The sequence below is a fragment of the Piliocolobus tephrosceles genome, chromosome 16 (assembly GCF_002776525.5).
Source record: "Piliocolobus tephrosceles isolate RC106 chromosome 16, ASM277652v3, whole genome shotgun sequence".
Lineage (NCBI taxonomy): Eukaryota > Metazoa > Chordata > Mammalia > Primates > Cercopithecidae > Piliocolobus > Piliocolobus tephrosceles.
In genome coordinates this window covers 46,510,334-46,530,509 of record NC_045449.1, presented here as the reverse complement: position 1 = coordinate 46,530,509, position 20,176 = coordinate 46,510,334, and the positions used below count along the sequence as shown (strand labels likewise).

At 51.5% G+C, this 20,176-nt stretch overlaps 1 protein-coding gene across 3 annotated transcripts; it reads right to left on the bottom strand.

Annotated features, from left to right (window-relative positions):
- Window positions 1-6,032: 6,032 nt before the first annotated feature.
- On the bottom strand, window positions 6,033-17,905 carry COPZ2 (COPI coat complex subunit zeta 2). Of its 3 annotated transcripts, none has more exons than XM_023204343.2 (9): window positions 17,751-17,905; window positions 16,925-16,999; window positions 13,789-13,870; window positions 13,136-13,227; window positions 12,601-12,656; window positions 12,071-12,148; window positions 8,950-9,001; window positions 8,309-8,347; window positions 6,033-6,328 (listed from the first exon to the last, which is right to left on the bottom strand). In XM_023204343.2, the coding sequence occupies exons 1-9, from the start codon at window positions 17,859-17,861 to the stop codon at window positions 6,281-6,283; spliced, it is 633 nt and encodes a 210-aa protein (XP_023060111.1). In that variant the 5' UTR covers window positions 17,862-17,905; the 3' UTR covers window positions 6,033-6,280. The 3 variants fall into 3 exon arrangements, with proteins under 3 accessions (XP_023060111.1, XP_023060110.1, XP_023060112.1); XM_023204342.2 differs by lacking the exon at window positions 6,033-6,328 and adding an exon at window positions 6,394-7,632; XM_023204344.1 differs by lacking the exons at window positions 6,033-6,328; window positions 16,925-16,999 and adding an exon at window positions 6,394-7,632 and having other exon boundaries at window positions 17,751-17,892.
- Between the last annotated feature and the right edge of the window lie 2,271 nt (window positions 17,906-20,176).

Sequence of the window (20,176 nt, the reverse complement as noted above, 5' to 3'; positions counted from 1 at the left end):
TTCTGTATTTTTAGTAGAGATGGGGTTTCACCATCTTGGCCAGGCTGGTCTTGAACTCCTGACCTTGTGATCCACCTGCTTTGGCCTCCCAAAGTGCTGGGATTATAGGCATGAGCCACTGCGCCCAGCTGACTTGTTATTTTTAAACATACTTTTCAGAACCTAAATATTCAGACCATTGTCCCTGACAAAATGGTCCTTTTGGAGGGCCTCTTTTGGAATGATTGCCTGCAATTATCTGAATTAAACCAAGCACCAACTCTTCAAATTCTGAGAGTGGACTTGATTTTTGTAAGCTGCTTGGTGAGTAAGATCAGCAATCAAGCTGGTTGGTACTGTTTCAGATAAAGAATGAGAAGTGACTGTAATGAAAATATTTCCTTTTGGGGGTCATAAATTGACCCTGAATTCCTGTTCACTTCTTCAACCCAGGTTCCATGTTGCTAGCAGAGTTCCTCCCTCAAAACACAGAGCTGATACCACCTAACAGCTTGAAAATCTTCAGTGGCTCCCTATTACCTTCAGAACACAAGCCAAGTTCTTTACTGACTTTTTTTTTGGAGACAGAGTTTCGCTCTTGTTGCCCAGGCTGGAGTGTAATGGCGCGATCTCGGCTCACTGAAATCTCCGCCTCCCTGATTCAAGCAAGTCTTTTGCCTCAGCCTCCCGAGTAGCTGGGACTACAAGCATGCACCACCATGCCCTGCTAATTTTGTATTTTTAATACAGACGGGATTTCTCCACGTTGGTCAGGCTGGTCTCAATCTCAGGTGATCCACCCACCTTGTCCTTCCAAAGTGCTGAGATTATAGGCGTAAGCCACCATGCCTGGCCCCAAGCCAAGTTCTTTAGCTCTGTGGTTGGGGTAAAGAAGAGCGAGCAATGGATTCAGACCAGAATGGGTTTAAATCCCACCTATGAGCTCTGAGGCAAATTATTCAGTCTTTCAGACTCTCAGCTCTGAGAAGGCTAATGGGCCAGGCACAGTGTGCCCAACACTTTGTGAGGCCAAAGACCAGCTTGAGCAACACGGTGAGACCTCGTCTCTACTAAAATTTATTTAAAAATTAGCTGAGTGTGGTGGTACACGCCTGTGGTCCCAGCTACTCGGGGGACTGAGGTGAGAGGATAGCTTGAGACCCGGAGGTTGAGGCTGCAACCTACTTTGTTAGGTTGTTTTGAGGACAATGGTAATTTTAAGGTGTGTATAGTAGCAAACTCGGTAAATGGCAGTCATTCTTCAGCATGGCATTCATTGCCCACTGTGACCCAGTTGCAACCTGTCTAGAAGAAATCTCAGATCTCAACACATTCCATGCAGACACACACCATTCCAGCTACATTTGCCTACCTGAAATTCCTTAAACAATACAGAGATGTTTTTCTTTTCTTTTCTTTTCTTTTTGAGACAGGGTCTTGCTCTGTCCTCCAGGCTGGAGTGCAGTGGCATGATCTCAGCTCACAGCACTGAGCCTTGACCTCCTGGGCTCAAGTGATCCTTCCACCTCAGCCCAGGGTGCCCTCTCTCCCCCGAGTAGTTGGGATTACAGGCACACACCACTACACCCAGCTAATTTTATTATTTTTTTTGTAGAGGCAGGGTTTTGCCATGTTACCCAGGCTGGTCTCGAACTCCCAGACTCAGGCAACCTGCCTTGTCTCGCCCTTCCTAAGTGCTGGGATTACAGGTGTGAGCCACTGCGCCCAGCCTAAATGGAGATTCCTTACCTCTGGCCTTGCTTATGTTGCTGCTCCCTTTGGGGTGTCTCCCATCTTCCTTCTTTACATGCTATGTAATACACCGTTTCCTCTGTGAATATTTATTGTTGATTTATTTACTTTTTATTATACTTTAAGTTCTAGGGTACATGTGCACAAGGTGCAGGTTTGTTACATATGTATACATGTGCCATGTTGGTGTGCTGCACCCATTAACTCGTCATTTACATTAGGTATCTCTCCTAATGCTATCCCTCCCCCTTACCCCCTCCCCTCCTCTGTGAATATTTATAATTTCCTTGTCTGCATACATGACTTTGTCCCCAGCCAAATTGTAATCTCCTTGAGTCAGGAACTGTGTTTCCCAATTCATCTTAGAAGCTCCCAACAATCCCCAGCAAGGTGCCTGGCCTGGAACAGCCTGTTAGTAAATGTCTGTTGAACAAATTCATTCCAAAATAGTTTATTTTGTTATTGTTATTATTAACATTGCTTTTCTTACCAAAGGGTCCTTTTTGAGGAATGGCGTTAATCTATATGTGCAGTATAAAATTTACATGTGTCTCACACTCTCATTTATTTAGAACCTCATCTAACATGTTTACCAGTTTCTGTTGACAGAGATGAGAAAGATTAGGGAACAGATGAGGACCATACACACATTGATGCTAGAATATAATTTGTCAGCCATTCGGTTAATTTATTTTTCTTTTTCATTGAAATATGACTTACCTACAGGAAAGAGCACATATCTTAAGTGTAAACTCTGTGACTTTTTTTTTTTTTTTTTGAGACAGAGTTTCACTCTTGTTGCCCAAGCTGGAGTGCAATGGTGAGATCTCAGCTCACTGCAACCTCCACCTTCCGGGTTCAAGCGATTCGCCTGCCTCAGCCTCCCCAGTAGCTGGGATTACAGGCACCCGCCACCATGCCTGGCTAATTTTTGTATTTTTAGTAGAGACCGGGTTTCACCATGTTGGTCAGGCTGGTCTCAAACTCCTGACCTCATGATTCGCCCACCTCGGTCTCCCAAAGTGCTGGGATTACAGGCATGAGCCACTGCGCTCGGCCTGTGACTTTTTTACTAATACTCAGATCAAGATAAAGAACATCATTTGATTTTTAAAGGCATTTCTACTTTCGAATATCTCTTAAATCACTTCCTACCTTTTAACTTCCACCCTCACCCCACTGCGGAGTCTAGTCAGTCTCTCCCTCACTTTCTTTCCCCAGTGCCTGGCTCATGGCAAACACTCAAATATTTGAAAGACTGAATCAACAAACAAATACTGTTGAATGAATGAGACCCAAATTGGAAGGAAATGGAGGTCTGTAAGGTTTACTGTTTTGGGTAAATTATTCAACATTACCTGCATCGGCCTCCAAAGTTAAAGGGTATCTAGCAGGAATTTAGAGGTAAGGTTTTTTGTTTTTCTGTTTTTTTCGCTATACAGTAAAGTTTCAAAGGGTGGTTAAGGGCACAGAAAATTTGAGCCTCAGGCGGTGTCCTGCTCATCCCCTCCTGCACCCCACACCCAGGCCTAGCTGGCCCCACCCCCGCCAATCTTTGCAGTCCTGCAAAGCGCCCCGCCCGGCTCCGGTCCGGCCAGCGGGGAGCCATCCATCACCGCCTGGATGCCAGCCAACCCGACGAGCCCCGCCTTCCTGCCAGCCAATAGCCGGAAGGCAGGGGGCGTGCGAGGCTCTAAGTGGTATAAAAGGGATCCCAGGGCCAGGCCGCGCTACCTCTCCGCCCCGGATTGGGTCTTCGAGTTCCTGGCGTCCTGTTCCGCGCCAGAGCCCAGGGGCCGGTGTTTCTGTGCGTGCCGTCTGGCTGGGCCCTGGCTCCTGGGTTCTGGGTTTCAGACGTGCCCTGGTGCCCATTCTGCTGGAGGAAAGAAGAGGCCCTGAGGCCCCCTTCCCTTATACACTTGGGGCCGGCAGGATCGCCCACGAGGGCAAGGGGGTGGAGGAATGCAGAAAGATGCAGAGGGACCCTGGGGATGGCAGGAGACTGGAAGGCAGGCCCTGGCTGCCCTCCCGCCCGGAACCGCCGGCCGCCCTTCCCGAAAACCAGTCCTCCGCGCTCCCCTCCGCGCCAGCCGACTCCGGCCTGTGGCAGCGCTAATGAGGCCGTCTGGAGGAAGCCGGTGCCAGAGGGCAGGACTCTGGGCGGCAGGCCAGGCTCGTCATCCTGGCGGCTCTGCCGGGCTGCGGGCGCCACGTGGGAGCTGGGGGCACAGCAGCCGGCAGCCCTCCACCCTCAGCGGGGTCTCTGCCTCAGCCCCCAGAAAGCTGGGCTTGCAAACTCGGGGTCCTCGGGAAGGGGCAGCGCCCTTCCCTGCTGGCCCTCCCAGCTCCCCTGGCAGTGCTGCGCAGCCCGCTCTGCGCTGTCCTCTCCGCTGCGGCGTGTGTCCGTCGGCTGCTTTGGAGCAGCGCCGCTCCCCGCAATCCCTCAGCCATCGCGGGCGAGGACACCTTTCTGGTCTTGTCATTGCCATGCCCCCTCAGCACCTTCCTTTTAACCCAGTACGGTTCCTGTGTGAGCCAGGGGTTCGGATGGGCCTAGGGCAGGGATGCGCGAGAAAGCCACCTGTCCCCAGCAGTTCCCCATCCGGAGCCCCGCGCTGCGGAAACTGCACCAAACACTTCAACCTGAGCCTCGGTGTTACCCTCCGTAAAATGGGGAGAGCATGGCGTAATTCACAGGATTCGGTGAGCCAGTTTGTGTGAAGTGCCCGGCTCCTGCCTGTCCCTTTCCATTCCCGTCCCTGCTACATTGGAATGGCAGGGCCGAGGCAGGCTCGACCGCGTTGCTAGGAAGCGCATTTCCCAGTCCCTCCTTGCGGTCGCTTAAGGGTGGTGGAGGGAGCCAAGCCCTGGGTGTGGCCGCGTATTTGCCAAAATATTTCTAGAAAATGTCTCCTTTCTTGCCGCCATAGTAGCCCCTGAACTCCACGGAATTTAACCGAATACTCTTTTTTTTCTCCCCTTACAAGAGTTGCCATTTTGCATTATTTACTCGGATGGGTTATACACCCAGCGCTTACAACGTAAATGTTTACATAACTGCATCATTTTCTCTAATTGCAGAAGTAGTCAAGCCCGTTATAAATGTTCAATCTTCAACAGTTTTATAATGTAGGACTTGAAAGCCGCAGGGACAACTTCTATTAACGTCCACGTCTCGCCACTTTCCCTCCCTCGCTGAAATTCCTGTGCCCACGCTGGCGCGGAACTAACAGGGTGGGTCACGCGTGCCGGTTGCTAGGGCAACGTCCTGTCGCCGGTGTCGGAAACCAACGAGTAACGCCCAGGAGCTGGAGTCCGGCCCGCCCTGGGGGCGGAGTTAGTCAGCGGGGCGGCCCCGGCGGGAGCGCGTTTCCCGCCTGTCCCTGCAGGTGGCACCATAAGATCGCGGATGCTTTCCTGAGGCGGGGCTTCCCACAGTGCTCAGCGCACGCGAGGGGCGGGGCCGGGGTGGAGCGTGAGCCACCAGCTGCAGTCCGCAAAGGATCGAGGGAAACGAGCTGTCCCGAGACGCAACGCTAGACAGTCTCAGGGATGCATTTACAGGGACGCATAAAGTGTACGCGTCAGAGAGTGGAAGGGAGAAAACAGAGGTTCTGGGACGGCGACAGAGAAGGGAAGGCGTGTCGCTCAGAAAGGCTATACAATCTCCACCCTTCCCATTTGTCCCTCAGACAGCCTTCCACCCTCCTCTCCCTCCGGACCTGCAATTCTTCACACCCTCTGCAGCGCACAGGGTGCTCAGGACACGTGCACGGTGGTGGCTGGCGATGCTTCCTTGCCCCCACCACCCGCAAGCTTGCAGAGAGCTGTAGTGCCCAGGGTGTATGCCAGGATGGAATTCCACAGTTCCAGGCATGCCAAGAAAAATAGCCATGCTGTTTCTCGGTTTGTTCGGAGGAAGCCTTACTCCCTTCCCTTCTGGAGGCTGGGAATGGAAAAAATGACTCAAGGAATCCCCAGCGGAGCCACCGTATCTGTACTGCATCGCAAAATAGGGGTACCATCCTTTGCTCTTCCCTACCTGGCAGTATGCGCCACACATGGGGCTTCGTGGTATCAGCGTCGCACCCCCTCCCCCATGGTGTTAAATACTACCCTTTCCCTTGTCCCACATCTCTCCCCAGTCACACAACCACAGGGACACGCCCCACCATGGTACTGGATATCCCCACGATGAGCCACAGGAAGTGCAGGGGCCCTTATCTGAAAACACTCTCTCTCTCTCTCTCTCTCTCTCTCTCTCTCTCTCTCTCTTCCTAGGCCAAGAGAGAAGGAGACCCTTGGCAGAAGACAAAAGCAGGTTTATTAGGGCCCTGGGGCCAGGAATGCCTAAGGTATGAGTTAAGGCCAAGGCAGTGAGAAGAGGTGACTCTCCTGAGGCCAAACCTTTGCATCTCTGAATCCCTGGCTGGAGACCTTAGGAATCAGTTCCGGGAGGGACCTGGGGATGCAGAAGGGTCTCTGCTGACCCTGGGATCTTTGGACTTTTGCCAGGATTGGGGGGCAGGGAGCCTTGAATCCACAGCCTTCATTTCAATAAGGACCATTTAATTTGTTCCTTGGCAGACTGAAGAACCTGGGGTGGGGTGGGGGACGTTGAGAGAGAATTGAGAATGTCAAATGCCTCCACACACAGTCATGGGGAGGTCCACAGCCCACCTTCCCTAAGCGCCCCTGCAACCCCCGGTCACTAGGTGGCAGCATCTTGTCTCTGCTTGGCCTAAATGCGGCCAACCCTTCAAGTCAGAAAGGGCAGACCAAACCGGCTGCAGCCAGCTCCCACCTAAGGCCCAAGCCTGCCCAGATCTCTGGCTCCTGCATCTGCAGCCTGGGTGTGTCAGCAGCCTGTCTCCCCTCGTCATGCCATGAGAGTTCCCGCCCACAGTGCCACGTCCAGGCGGAGACGGGGCCCAGGCCTGACACTCCCTGTGCTGATGCCTCTGGCCATGACTGGTGATGTGTCCTCAACACCCCACCCCAACCCACAGCTGATGTGGCATAGCTGGCAAAGGGTGGCCGGCCAGACCCTGCGATGGGATGCCTGGTGGAAAGTTTCAGACCAGTGCTTACACAAATCCATACAAGTGTACGCATGCATGCACAATACCAAAGCAGGAGAGGGGGACAGGACACCAGGTGTGTCCCTCAGGTAGGTTGTCCCTTCAGCCACTCAGCCTCATTCCCTTCTAGAGAAGGAGGGAACACTGTGTCTGTCTCCTCCTCCTGCACAGTCTCCCTCCTCTCTTGGGGACAGTGGCTTAGGGTTCCCCCGATTCTCCTAGCCGGAATCTAACTTTGTCCTCATTTTATCGCCCATTGGCCACCTGTAGCTTGCTTTGTTTTTACTCAAGAATTCCATTAAAAATGTTATGTTTTCATTCTTTCTCCCTTTGGAGAAATACTGATGGTTATTCAGCATGTGTTAACTTGCTTGGAGCCCTGCTAAGAGCTTGCCATGCATTGGCTCATTGAATTGTCATAACTCCATGAGGAGCGTCCTGTGATTATGTGAGGCCCAGAGAGTTTGAGTAACTTGCCCTAGGTCACCCAGCTTCAGGTGGTAAGGTGGAATATGTATCCTGGGATGACTCCCATGAGCACCCGTGTTCTTATCTGCTCTGCTCATTACTCCCTACCCTCTTTCCACCCTGAAAATTGCCTTGTAGCTGCATTCATTCCAGCATGGTATGAGGAAACATAGGGAATCAGAGGGGAGGGCGAAGCAGAGTGAATGTTAAGGGCAGTGCAGGAAAATGGGCACCACACCTGGGACTCCACACGAGACAGCACAGGCTCATCTCGGTAGGGCCACCACAGCACAAGGAGTTAGCGCCAAGGCAGGAAGTTCCATACAAGCAGGATTAGTCTGAGCAGAGAGACCTGCAGGCAGACAGAAGAGAGGTCAAGACAGTCGTCCTGAACTAGCAGGAAGTTTGTGCAGCTGGGGAACTGATCAGGCTTCAGAGTCAGGAACCTCCCCCTGGCCTCCCGCTCTGCATGCACCTCCAGATAGGACCATGCAGCATTGTGGCAGGTTCTTCCATAGCCAGGTCATTCAGGGGCAAGGTGACAAGTGATGAGTGGGGAAAATCAGATCCTATCATGGGTTTGAGAGTCCCTTAATAATCCCAGCGTGCACCCTAAATGGCAAGGACAGGGTTTAGGAGCCAAACTCCTATTTGGTACACTTTCCAGGTTTCTGTAGAGGGCGCATCAGAGGCCTGAGTTCCCAGATTTTTGGGGGGCGGGGACAAGTGACCCAGCCATCTCCAAGGTAGGCCGCTCATCCTAGTTTCAATCCAACTAAACCAAGCCAGGAGATGAGGTGGGCTAATGGTAACATGCCCATCCATCCATTAGTACCCAGCTCCCCAACTTGGAGAGCCCGGAGGCCTCCAGCGAGTCTCTCCAATATATGACCTGTCACTGCCTCATCCCTTCCCTCCTGCACCCCTGATTTTTCAGACTTGATAGCTTCACTGGGTCCCCCTAGGATGCTCTGCTCCCGGTATCTCTCTAGACCATTTCTAGCCAAGGCAGATGCAGGGGGGCCTACCTGGGCCACACTCTGTTCAGTCAAGCCGCCATCATCTGCCTGTAAGGAAGCAGAGTCAAAGGGTGGGGTAGAGCCAGCATGAGGGTCCTGGGTCAGGGAGGTGAAGGAAAGGGGCTTGGGGGTATGGGTGAGGTGGTGCAGTGGTTAGGGTGATTCAGAGCTGCACCTGTGTGACTGGTTAGTAGAAGTCCTGCAGCCTGTCATTTGGAAGCTGGGACTTCTGGGATTGTGCTATGGTGCATGGAGGGTGAGGGAAGATGGGAAGAAAGGTTTCATCTAGACATGAGAAAGCCAAACAAGGCAGGGAGGTTCTATCCATACCCCTGACCCCCAACCTCAAGGCCAAGGCAGCCGCCTGGTGCCTCTTTGAGGATGTATTTATTTCCCCAGTCTGTACTTCCTACCAGGGAAGAGGTGAGGTACTTGTGCTCCTAGCTGGGGAGAGGACAGGAAGATCTCTTCCATTAACTGGCATCCCACCCACAAACTGCTGCTCATCCCACCCCTAACAAGTGTATCAGCCCAGTGTTTGTCTTCTGCTAGAGGAGCTTGGGTTTCTACCGTCTCGGCCTTGGCAGCCCCATGTCCAGGAAGGACAGGAAGGGCAGCCTAAAAGAGGAGGTATGCAAGAAGACTCTTACCCTAAAATTCACCTTCTGGATCACTTGCTGGGGGTCACTCTCCAGAATCACACTATGAGATGAGAGGAAAAACCAGGAGGCAAATCAGTGGCACAATCCTCCCCTCTGCCCCCTCTCCTTGCCAAGCCTCTTCCCTCTCCCAATGCATCCTGCAACACTTCCACCTTCCAGGTCCCTTCCCACTGATAGCCCTTAAGTCAGAGCTCTCCCTCAGCATGGAGGGCCCTCAGCTCTGATTCTCTGATGCTTCAACCCAGTGGTCCACATGCTTTGTCATCCCTGGGCAAAATCTTCCAAACCGGATGAGAACAGTCTGGTCTAGAATGATCAGGATGTCAAAAGCAGGGACTCTCAAAACTCAGAGCTCTTGAAAGTTCACTTCACCTTCTGGGTATAGGGTTGGATTCCCTGTGAAAAGACTTAGGAAGGGAGCCCTGGGGGTTCTTATCTTGTTGCACTGTTATTTTATGGCATGGGGTCATGCCCTGCATAAAAGAAATGAAACTCCAAAAATCAGCATCTACCTTCTCCCCAACTTCCTCCCATTTTTTTTTTTTTTTTTTTTTTACTTTAAACATGTTTAAAGTTTTGTTTTGTTTTGTTTTGTTTTGCTTTGTTTTAAGGCTGGGCACAGTGGCTCATGCCTGTAATCCCAGCACTTTGGGAGGCCGAGGCAGGTGGATCATCTGAGGTCAGGAGTTCTAGACCAGCCTGGCCAACATGGCGAAACCCTGCCTCTACTAAAAGTACACAAATCAGCCAGGCATGGTGGCACACGCTTGTAATCCCAGCTACTCGGGAGGGTGAGGCAGGAGAATTGCTTGAACCCGGGAGGCAGAAGTTACAGTGAGCCAAGATCCCACCACTGCACTCCAGCCTGGGCATCAGAGTGAGACTCTGTCTCAAAAAAAACAAAAAACAAACAACAAAAAAAAAACAGCTTTTTAAAAAAATCTTCCCTTTTAGGCTGGGCACAGTGGCTCATGCCTGCAATCCCAGCACTTTGGGAGGTTGAGGTAGGCAGATCACAAGGTCAGAAGTTTGAGACCAGCCTGGCCAATATGGTGAAACCCCACGTCTACTAAAAATACAAAAAAAAAAAAAAAAATTAGCTAGGCTTGGTGGCGCACGCCTGTGATCCCAGTTACTCAGGAGGCTGAGGCAGGAGAACTGCTTGAACCCAGGAGGCAGAGGTTGCAGTGAGCCGAGATCGCGCCACTGCACTCCAGCCTGGGTGACAGAGCGAGACTCCGTTTCCAAAAAAAAAAAAAAACACATACACAAAAAACAAAAAAAAACTTCCCTTTTGGTAGACCCAAATATTGTAGCTTTTCTCAGAGAGCAGGCACTCCTTCATGAGCCCTTGGGGTTATATACAGGGTATTGGATGTGAGGGCCTGTCACTACGGCAGGACAAAGACGACAGGATCTGAGTGCACCTCCTTACCCAGTGAGACTCCTCCAGAGCAGAAGCTTTGTTTTTCTTTTTTACTAAATCATTGGAAATGACAAACATTTCTTTGGGAGCCTCTTCCAGGCCCTATCCTTGGGCTGAGCACCCTGAGGACCCAGGCTCCCTAGCCAGGGGTCCTGGAATCCATAAAGAGCATCCCAGGCCAAGGCTCCAGTTTAGGCGTTGCCTCCTGACTGGCGCTTCCCCAGTTTTTCTTGGCAGGAAACTGAACTCCTCAGAGGCAGAGACGGGAAGCTTGTGAAGCTTACACCTCAGGCATCCTCCTTTGCACAAGCCATCCAGAGCCCTGCATCTGGTTCTGCATTTGTAGTTTGGTGTGTGTTTGTGTAAAGCTTTCCTTCAAGAGCGTTCACCAAATTGTATATGCTTCTGGCTCCCCAAAACCTGGCGTTACCCCACTCACTTTTGGGTTCCGGAATTCTGCAGGAAGCCTAGCAGTAGCAGGCTGTTAACCGCTATAGAGAGGGGAGGCATTCTTTAGTGCCCCAGGCAGTCCAGTACAGTGCCGTGGAAAGAGCATGGCCCCTGGAACTATGCACATGGTTTTAGATCTTGGCCCTGCCACTCCTTAGCTGTGTGAATGACCTCCGGCATGTCACTTTAACCTTTGAGCCTGTTTCCTAATGTATAAAATGATGTAATGATAGAGGCATGTATGTTTTTAAGGTGCTCAAGAAATTTCTATTGGCCGGGTGTGGTGGCTCACACCTGTAATCCCAGCACTTTGGGAGGCTGAGGCGGGTGGATCACGAAGTCAGGAGATTGAGACCATCCTGGCTAACACGGTGAAACCCCGTCTCTACTAAAAATACAGAAAATTTGCCAGGCGTGGTGGCGGGCGCCTGTAGTCCCAGTTGCTCAGGAGGCTGAGGCAGGAGAATGGCATGAACCTGGGAGGCAGAGCTTGCAGTGAGCCAAGATCAGGCCACTGCACACCAGCCTGGGTGACAGAGTGAGACTGTCTCAAAAAAAAAAAGAAAAGAAATTTTTGTTATTGTTTTCCCCAAAGCCAGAACTTCTTTTTCTCTCTCAATATTGGTCCCCTGATGGAAATTCATGAACCAACTTTTTTAAAAGAGCTCCTAACTTCCTAAGAATATACTAGCATACCAATATGAGGCAACATCTATTGAATGAGAACCACAAACTTCACATGTATTTTCTCATTTAATCCCTTATTACCTCCATCCTAAAGATGGAGAAAGTAAGGCTCGGGGAGAGTCAGTAATTGACCCAGGTCACACATCTAGCTGGTGCTGGAATTGAGCCCTAAGAGCAGGACATGTGGGGCTGGTGGGACTGTCTGAAGTCCTTCCAGAGAGGGCCAGCATCTGTGCCAGTGCTTCCCCTGGGCATTGGAGACCAAACTGGATTTTCCCGAAACCCTGCCTATTCAACTGTCTCCCATAGTTTGACATCAGGTTACTCTCTTGTTTGGCTTGACTTTGGCTAACATCGAAATCAACTTCCATCTTCATGGGTGGGGCGCTAGTAAGGGGAAGGGGTAGGGGAATGGGATCCCTGGGAATATGCTGGGGGAAGGGAGTGAAAAGTTGGTCAGAGTTCTGGCCATGCTGGGTGCCATCTGGGGCTGATGACTCTCAAAGGCACTCCTGCTGTGAGTGTCCCTGACTGTCCCCTCCTCACCCGCCATCCACAATCTCGTCCAGCACCAAGAAGGCTCCATCCATGTTCTCCAGCAACCAGCGCTTCTCCACGTTCTTCCTGAAGGTGGACACAAGCTCCTGAGCCTCCCTGTGGCTGGGAGGAACTGAGTCCCTGCCTAGGTGAGGCTGTCCCCACTCTCCAAAGACTGTCTCATTCACCTCTCACCAAACAAGGATTGGGAAGGAGAATGTGAAGGGCAGTGAGCACAGAGCCTGTGCAAGGCATTCCTGAGCAAAGGGCAGTTCTGCTTCCTTATAACCCACCTCGTCCAACCTCCCATACTTTGGGCCTTGACACCCCGGCACCCACCACAGGACCCCGAATGCGTTTCACAACTAGGTTAGATGCTATAGCATAGCCCTACTTTGGTTCATTGTATCGACTATGAACTTTTCTTTTTAGATTATCTTAGTCTTGTGGGGACCTCAGGAGATAAACAGGGAGGAAGGGCCCTGTGACATATCAGGGCCTGGGGGATGGGGCCTTGGAGGGCAGAGAACCTCACTCACCTTAACATGTGGTTTAGAGACTCAAACAGGCAGGTGAGAACAGACATGAGCATCAGCTGGGATGGGCAGATACGGGAGGAGGAAAACAAGAGAGCTTGAGATTGAGAAGGTCAAAGGAAGCACTTGGAGCCCACCTGTGTGGGCAGCAATGGCGAGTTCTCCCTTTTCAGAGGCCTGGGCTGGAAACTGACTGCAGGTGTGACATTAGAGGGAACTTCCATGTGTCTGGGCTGGGAAACTGGAGTTCTCCACTGGGAGACATTTAGTGTATCCTTCCCTAGTTATGTCTAAGAAGGACAAAGCCTCCCTTGCAGATGAAGTGATGACTTCATTCCTGGTTCCCAAGGAAACTAAGGGTTATCGAGGATACACATTGTCCCAGAAAGAACCCTTCTTGCTGCCCCCCTCTACCTCATGGAGCCTAGCAGGAGGGGTCCAATGGTGAGCCTCCAGGTCCCAGCCTCAAGCCCAGATTCCAGATAACAACATTTCCCCATAGACAGCCCTTCTTACTGCCCCAACCTCCCGAATTCACCTCATTCTCGTAGGATGAGCCCACCACGTATAGGAAGAGGTCAATGCTGTTCTTGTAGACGATGGTCATACCCCCAAAAAATGCAATCTCACCTAGAAATGGAGGGAGCTTTCAGTACTGGCCACCTTGCCTGGTCCCAGCCTAGCCCTTCCTCCTCATCTATGACTCTGTGACTCTCCTCTTATTTCCTTCTCCCCTTTCTAGAGAACCCTTGGAATGACAGCACTAGGGACACTACCATTAGGCTGCTGCATGTCCTTCCCCTTATCGATACTCTATTTCTAGGGACTGCCTCAGGCCAAGGAGTCAACAAGCCCAGTTGTTGACTAGTTGACCTCCTGTCCACGCTCCCACCCTGTGCAGCACCTTGGGACCAGATTCAGGTTGGGACCACAATACAGTTGGCCTCCTCAGCTACAGAGAGGCCTGGGGATGCTGGGGGGATAGGTAGCCAGGGGGATTGGAGAGTGACAGGGAGTGGAGGTTCCCTGGAGGAAGGGAGTGGAGAACACCTGGGAAGGAGAGGACAAAAAGCCTCTGAAGAAAGGGAAATGGCCCATGGGTGTGCAAGGCTGATGGGGACAGATGTGTCCAGATGGAGAAGATGACAGTGTGCATCTGATAGTCTGGTGGAGAAAGAGGGGGACACTTACTCTCAGTCCGGCTGGTCTTGTTGAAGACATTTTTCTCGAAAACCATCTGCTCCTTCATGGAGGGGAATGTGTCATCATAATACTATGAGAAAGGGAAGGAGAAGGGACCATAGCTTTCCACACAGCCTGGATCCTCCCTAGATTAGGGGGCAGGAAAGATTAGGTGCTTGGCAAGTGGGATCCTGCTTCCCTGCCCCATCTCTCCGTTACTGCACCCTAGGCCTGTTAGCTCACTAGTTCCTCCAAAACAAATTATTATTATTTTTTTAGATGGAGTTTTGCTCTTATTGCACAGGCTAGAGTGCAATGGCACGATCTCGGCTCACCACAACCTCCACCTCCTGGGTTGAAGCAATTCTCCTGCCTCAGCCTCCTGAGTAGCTGAGATTACAGGCATGTGCCACCACGCCTGGCTAATTTTGTATTTTTAGTCAAGACAGGGTTTCTCCATGTTGGTCAGGCTGGTCTCGAACTCCCAACCTCAGGTGATCCACCTGCCTTGGCCTCCCAAAGTGCTGGGATTACAGGCGTGAGCCACCATGCTCCGTCCCCTCCAAAAGAAATTCTGAGCAAAGAAAGTCCCAAAAAGTAGAGGGATATTGAGGCCTGCTTTTGGAGTCCCCTCTGGTTTCTTGGAGGATCTTATACATTCAGCAGATGTGCAGGGTGCTAAGAATTGGCATGGTCACTAGGGCACACTAATTCTACAGCACCCGGAGTCTACAGGAAAGATGGCAAAACCAGGACACCTTCTTAAACAATAATAATGATAATAACAACAGCTACTTTATTATCCCCATTACACAGATGGGGAAACTGGGGCATCAAGAAGTCAGGTAACAACCGGGCACGGTGGCTCATGCCTGTAATCCCAGCACTTTGGGAGGCCAAGGCGGATGGATCACCTGAGGTCAGGCGTTCAAGACCAGCTTTGCTAACATGGTTAAACCCCGTCTCTACTAAATATACAAAAAAAAAAAAAAAAATGGCAGGGCGCGGTGGCTCACGCCTGTAATCCCAGCACTTTGGGAGGCCAAGGCGGGCGGATCATGAGGTTAGAAGATCTAGACCATCCTGGCTAACACGGTGAAACCCTGTCTCTACTAAAAATACAAAAAAATTAGCTGGGGGTGGTGGCGGGCGCCTGTAGTCCCAGCTACTCGGGAGACTGAGGCAGGAGAATGGTGTGAACCCAGGAGGCGGAGCTTGCAGTGAGCTGAGATCGTGCCACTGCACTCCAGTCTGGGCAGCAGAGTGAGACTCTGTCTCAAGAAAACAAAACAAACAAACAAACAAACAAAAAAAGAAGTCAGGTAACTTCCCCAACATCTCACAGTTGTGAGGCCAAAGCTGGGTTTGAGCAGTAAGGACGGTCTGACTGCAGACAGGGTTATAGTGAAGATTAAATAGCTAAGAAATAATTCCTCACACATATCCCATAACTAAATTAATGTTTTTTTGTTTGGGAATGGTGAGCCTCTTTCTCTTACTCAGTTTCTTAATCTGTAGGGAGCAAGAGCCTTTGGCCTTGCTGATCCACCTCTGACCATCTGCTGGGGCAAGGTGTGGTCAGCTCAGTTTTCAATTTTCTGGATGTGGATTTTGCCACTTAGTACTCAATCTGCAGGCAGATTAGCCATCTCCCTACTGGCCACTGCTTATCTGAATGTCATAAAAACAGAAAAAGTTTCAGCTCCAAACAAACAAACAGAAAATCTATTTTTTGAGATGGGGTCTCACTCTATAACCCAGATTGAAGGGCAGTAGCTCGATCATGGCTCACTGCAGCCTCAACCTCCCAGGCTCAGGCGATCCTCCCACTTCAGCCCCCCAAGCAGCTGGGACTACAGGCGCACACCACCACGCCCAGCTAATTTTCATACTTTTTTTTGTAGAGATGGGGTTTGCCATGTTGCCCAGGCTGGTCTGGCACTCCTGGGCTCAAGCAGTCCACCTGTCTCAGCCTCCCAAAGTGCTGGGATTACAGGCATCAGCCACTGCGCCTGGCCTTATAATGTATTTCTTTTCTTTTTCTTTTTATTTTGAGACAGAGTTTCGCTCTTGTTGCCCAGGCTGGAGTGCAATGGCGCGATCTTGGCTCACTGCAATCTTCGCCTTCCAGGTTCAAGCAATTCTCCTGCCTCAGCCTCTCAAGTAGCTGTAACTACAGGCGCCCACCACCATGCCCAGCTAATTTTTTTGTATATTTAGTAGAGACAGGGTTTCACCATGTTGGCCAGGCTGGTTTTAAACTCCTGACCTCGAGTGATCTGCCCACCTCGGCCTCCCAAAGTGCTGGGATTACAGGTGTGAGCCATCGCGCCCAGCCTTATAATGCATTTCACAGCTAATGCAGATGCTGTAGCTCCACTACAATTAATTGTGTTGACAGTAGAAATTTATTTTTGGATTATTTTAGTTTGGTTTGCTCAGGCTGTGTTTGCTAGGATAGATAACAGATAATTGAATGGGGGTACAGTGAAAACGACCTTGAGCTTAAGGTAAAAAAACCTGAGTTTGCCTGTGAAACCTGTGAAATGGGAGAAGTGAAAAAATTAAATAAGTAAATAAATAAAATATGAGTTTGGATCTGTTAGGATATTAATACTTGTGACCTCAGGCAATTCACTTAGCTTCTCTACACCTCATTTTCTTCATCTACGAAATTAAAGAGTTGGATTACACAGTCTCTAAAATCCCATCTGGTTCTAAATCCTTAGACTCCTTAGACTAAATCCTTAGTGTTTACCAAGCTGTAGAACAAAAGTGGAGGTTTTGAGGAGGTTTAGAGACAAAACCCAAAGAACAAAAGAGCTTGTGTAGGGGTTTGGGGACTAAGACTCCTGGGTCCCAGGCTCAACACTCCACTGATCCATTAGGCAGAAACTTCCCATGCCCAGGTCCAACTGGCCAGTAGCAGGATGATGAGGAAACATTTCAGGGAACATGAGTAGAAACAGAGGAGACCCATCACTTCAGGGAGCAGCACCTTGACAAGGCAGGAGGATGAGAAGGACCTCTGGAGGGGTCTAAGCTGAGCTGCCCTGAGTCACAGAGACCACAGTGGAGTTTCTCCTGAGACAGGAGTGTCAGCTGGATGGGAACTGTGTCCCTCACAGGTGGGGTCAGAGGTTACCTTGGCCAGCAGCCGGCGCCCGTCATTATCTAGGATGAAAACAGCCTTGATGGTGTAGAGGGAAGGTTCCTGCAACTGACACCGGGGAGAATTCTGTTTGGCCCCTGACTCAAGGTGGACACCCTGTCTCTATGGGATCTGCTGGCCCTAGGATACACCCTCAGGCTCCAGCAACCCCAGCCCTCAAGGTCCACAGCTGGTTCTGCCCAACCCTGTGCCACATGGGCCAACCCAGGTGCCCACTCCACTCCCAGGCAGATGTTCCACTGCAGGCCCCGAGTGGGCGCTGTGCCCGTTGGGTGCAGAAGGTCCTTCCGGGCCCAAGTTCTGTCATGCACTGACTGCTCCAGAGCCCGAGTCGGAGTGTATCACAGAACCTGGGCCGGGGGGACAGCGGGCCGAGCCTCCTCCTTCCAGCTGATCCCTGGCCGGGCTAGACCTGCGCTCTCAGCGCTCCCCCAGGCCCTGGCCCGGGTGGACTCCAGCAGCATGCCCATCACCCACCGGTGATGGGAGGCGAGTCTGGGACGGACAGGCCACTCCTTATCCCCCCCGCGGAATAGCAACTCCCCCGCCCCCCCCCCCCCCCCCCCCCCGTTCCAAACGGACCCAGAACTTCAGCCCCGCGCCGACAGACTCAGGACAGGCCTCCTCGCCGGCTGGCGCCGGGACGAACTTTTCCTCCCGGGTTCTGGGGCCGGTCAGGGGTGACACAAAGTTCCCAGCCGCTGGGCGCGCGAGTTCTGAGTTGGCTGCTCCCCTCAATCCTGCACCGTCCCGGCCCAGCTCCCGCCGCCCGGGACCCTCGCTCCCGCCCGCTCCGTACCCGCAGCCCCGAGGGCTCCCCGGCTCGAGCAGACGGCGCCGGGCCCCCGGCCTGGGCCGCCGCGGCCCCCTCCCCCGGGTGTGGACGTGGCCAGGCCTCGGGCCGCTGCATTCCGCTCGCCGCCTCGCACTGACAGCGCCGCCCGCCTCCTGCCCGCCGCCGCCGCCCCGCCTCCGCGCCCGCCCCGCGGCCCCCTCTCGCGCGTGGCCTTCCTTTCCTCGGGGCCCCGTTCTCTTGCTCATTCTCCCCGCTCTCCCCTCCTGCCCTCACCCCAGCTCTTCTTCCCCCACCTCTCCTCTCCCTCTCTCCTTGGCTCCTTCCCGAGTCCCTTACAGCCCCGAACTCTGCATCTTCAGGATGCCCCAAGACCAGTTCTCCTCCTGCTTCCTGCCTGCTCTCTGGCCTGTGGCTTTGGTGTGCACCGGTGTCTGTAGGCCGTTCTGGGGCCAGCAGCAAACACAAGCAAAGCCCACTTTGTCTGTTGACCTCTGGTAGGTACCATGGGGACAAATATGTCAGATCACCCTTTAGATCTCCGGGACAGGGTCTATAAGCAAGAGCACATGAGGACAGTTCTGGGGACACTCCTCTGTGAAGAGGCTTTCCCATTCCTCTCTCACTACTTGCAGAAGGGAACCATGGTCCTGGAGACACCTCCACAGGCTCTTCTAAGACACAGATATGGCACCATCAAAAGCAAGACAGACGCCCAGCAGCACAAATGCTCCACCAATGACATTGGGCTTTGCAGCATGTTTTGGTTTCTTTGGTCTAAGTGTACCAAAGACAAGCTCTCATTTCAGGATACACTGGCAAGTGAAAAATTCACACCCCAGTGATATGTATGTTAGTGGTACGTATGCATTTACCAGTAAAAACACTGTGAGTGTATTTTACATTTGACACCTTCACATACATTATCTAATATAGCCCACACCTGTGAGGTAGGCATAATGGACCCTCATTTTAAGGAAAGAGAGACTCAGAGGTTGTGTCACCTGTTCAAGACTATACAGCTAGTTGACTGGAAATAGAACCCAGATTTTTGACTCAAAATTTCTTCCCTATTCTTCTCTTTAAGCCCTCTTTTTTTTTTTTTTTTTTTTTTTTTTTTTTTTTGAGACGGAGTCTTGCTCTGTCACCCAGGCTGGAGTACAGTGGCCAGATCTCAGCTCACTGCAAGCTCCGCCTCCCGGGTTCTCGCCATTCTCCTGCCTCAGCCTCCCGAGTAGCTGGGACTACAGGCGCCAGCCTCCTCGCCCGGCTAGCTTTTTGTATTTTTTAGTAGAGACGGGGTTTCACCGTGTTAGCCAGGATGATCTCGAACTCCTGACCTCGTGATCCGCCCGTCTCGGCCTCCCAAAGTGCTGGGATTACAGGCTTGAGCCACCGCGCCCGGCCTTAAGCCCTCTTATGTTGTGGACCACAGTCACTTACCTTAGATGGTTACAGAATGGGGTTTTCCTCACTGAATGCATCAAGCCTTCTTATCTTCAAGCCTCTGCTGAAATATCATTACCAAAAGGTCCTCCTGACAGACACCATATCTGACTTGATAGGTCTCTCCTGTCACATTCTCTATCTCAGTTCCTATTTCTTCCTTTCATTGCACTTTCTCAATCTCTAAATATTATTTTTACTAATTTTGCTTGTTTGAGACATGGTCTCACTCTGTTGCCCAGGCTGGAGTGCAGTGGCTCCATCTCGGCTCACCTCAGCCTCAATCTTCTGGGCTCAGGCAATCCTCCCATCTCAGTCTCCCGAGTAGCTGGGACCACTGGTGCATGCAACCACTCCCAGACAATTTTGTTTTTATTTTTATTTTTGTAGAAATAAGGTCTCAAGGCTGGGCTCAGTGGCTCACACCTGTAAACCTAGCATTTTGGGAGGCTGAGGTGGGCAGATGGCTTGAGCCCAGGAGTTCAAGACCAGCCTGGGCAACATGGTAAGACCTGGTCTCTACTAGAACTACAAAGAAATTAGCCAGGTAGGGTGGTGTGCACCTGTAGTCCTAGCTACTCAGAAGCCTGAGGTGGGAGAATCACCTGAGCCTGGGGGCTCAAGGCTGCAAAGCCATGATCATGCCACTGTGCTCCAGCCTGGGCAATGGGAGTGAGAACCTGTTTCAAAAAAGAAAAAAAAAAGAAGAAAAAAGAAAGGAAGAGGAGGAGGAGGAGGCAGAAGGGGAGGGGGAGGGGGAAGCGGAGGGTGATCAAGGTCTCACTATGTTTTTTTTTTTTTTTTTTTTTTTTTTTTTTTTTTTTTTTTTTTTTTTTGTTTTTTTTTTTTTTTTTTTTTTTTTTTTTTTTTTTTTTTTTTTTTTTTGAGACGGAGTCTTGCTCTGCCGCCCAGGCTGGAGTACAGTGGCCGGATCTCAGCTCACTGCAAGCTCCACCTCCCGGGTTCACGCCATTCTCCTGTCTCAG

Bases quoted from the DNA above. Each gene is read 5' to 3' on its own strand.
- COPZ2 (XM_023204342.2), bottom strand. From the start codon at position 17,861: ATGCAGCGGCCCGAGGCCTGGCCACGTCCACACCCGGGGGAGGGGGCC. The intron at 13,228-13,788 runs GTAAGTGTCCCC...CTCCATTTCTAG, and splicing joins CAAGACCAGCCGGACTGAGA to GTGAGATTGCATTTTTTGGG. The intron at 7,633-8,308 runs GTAGGCCCCCCT...GTCTGCCTGCAG, and splicing joins CTGAACAGAGTGTGGCCCAG to GTCTCTCTGCTCAGACTAAT.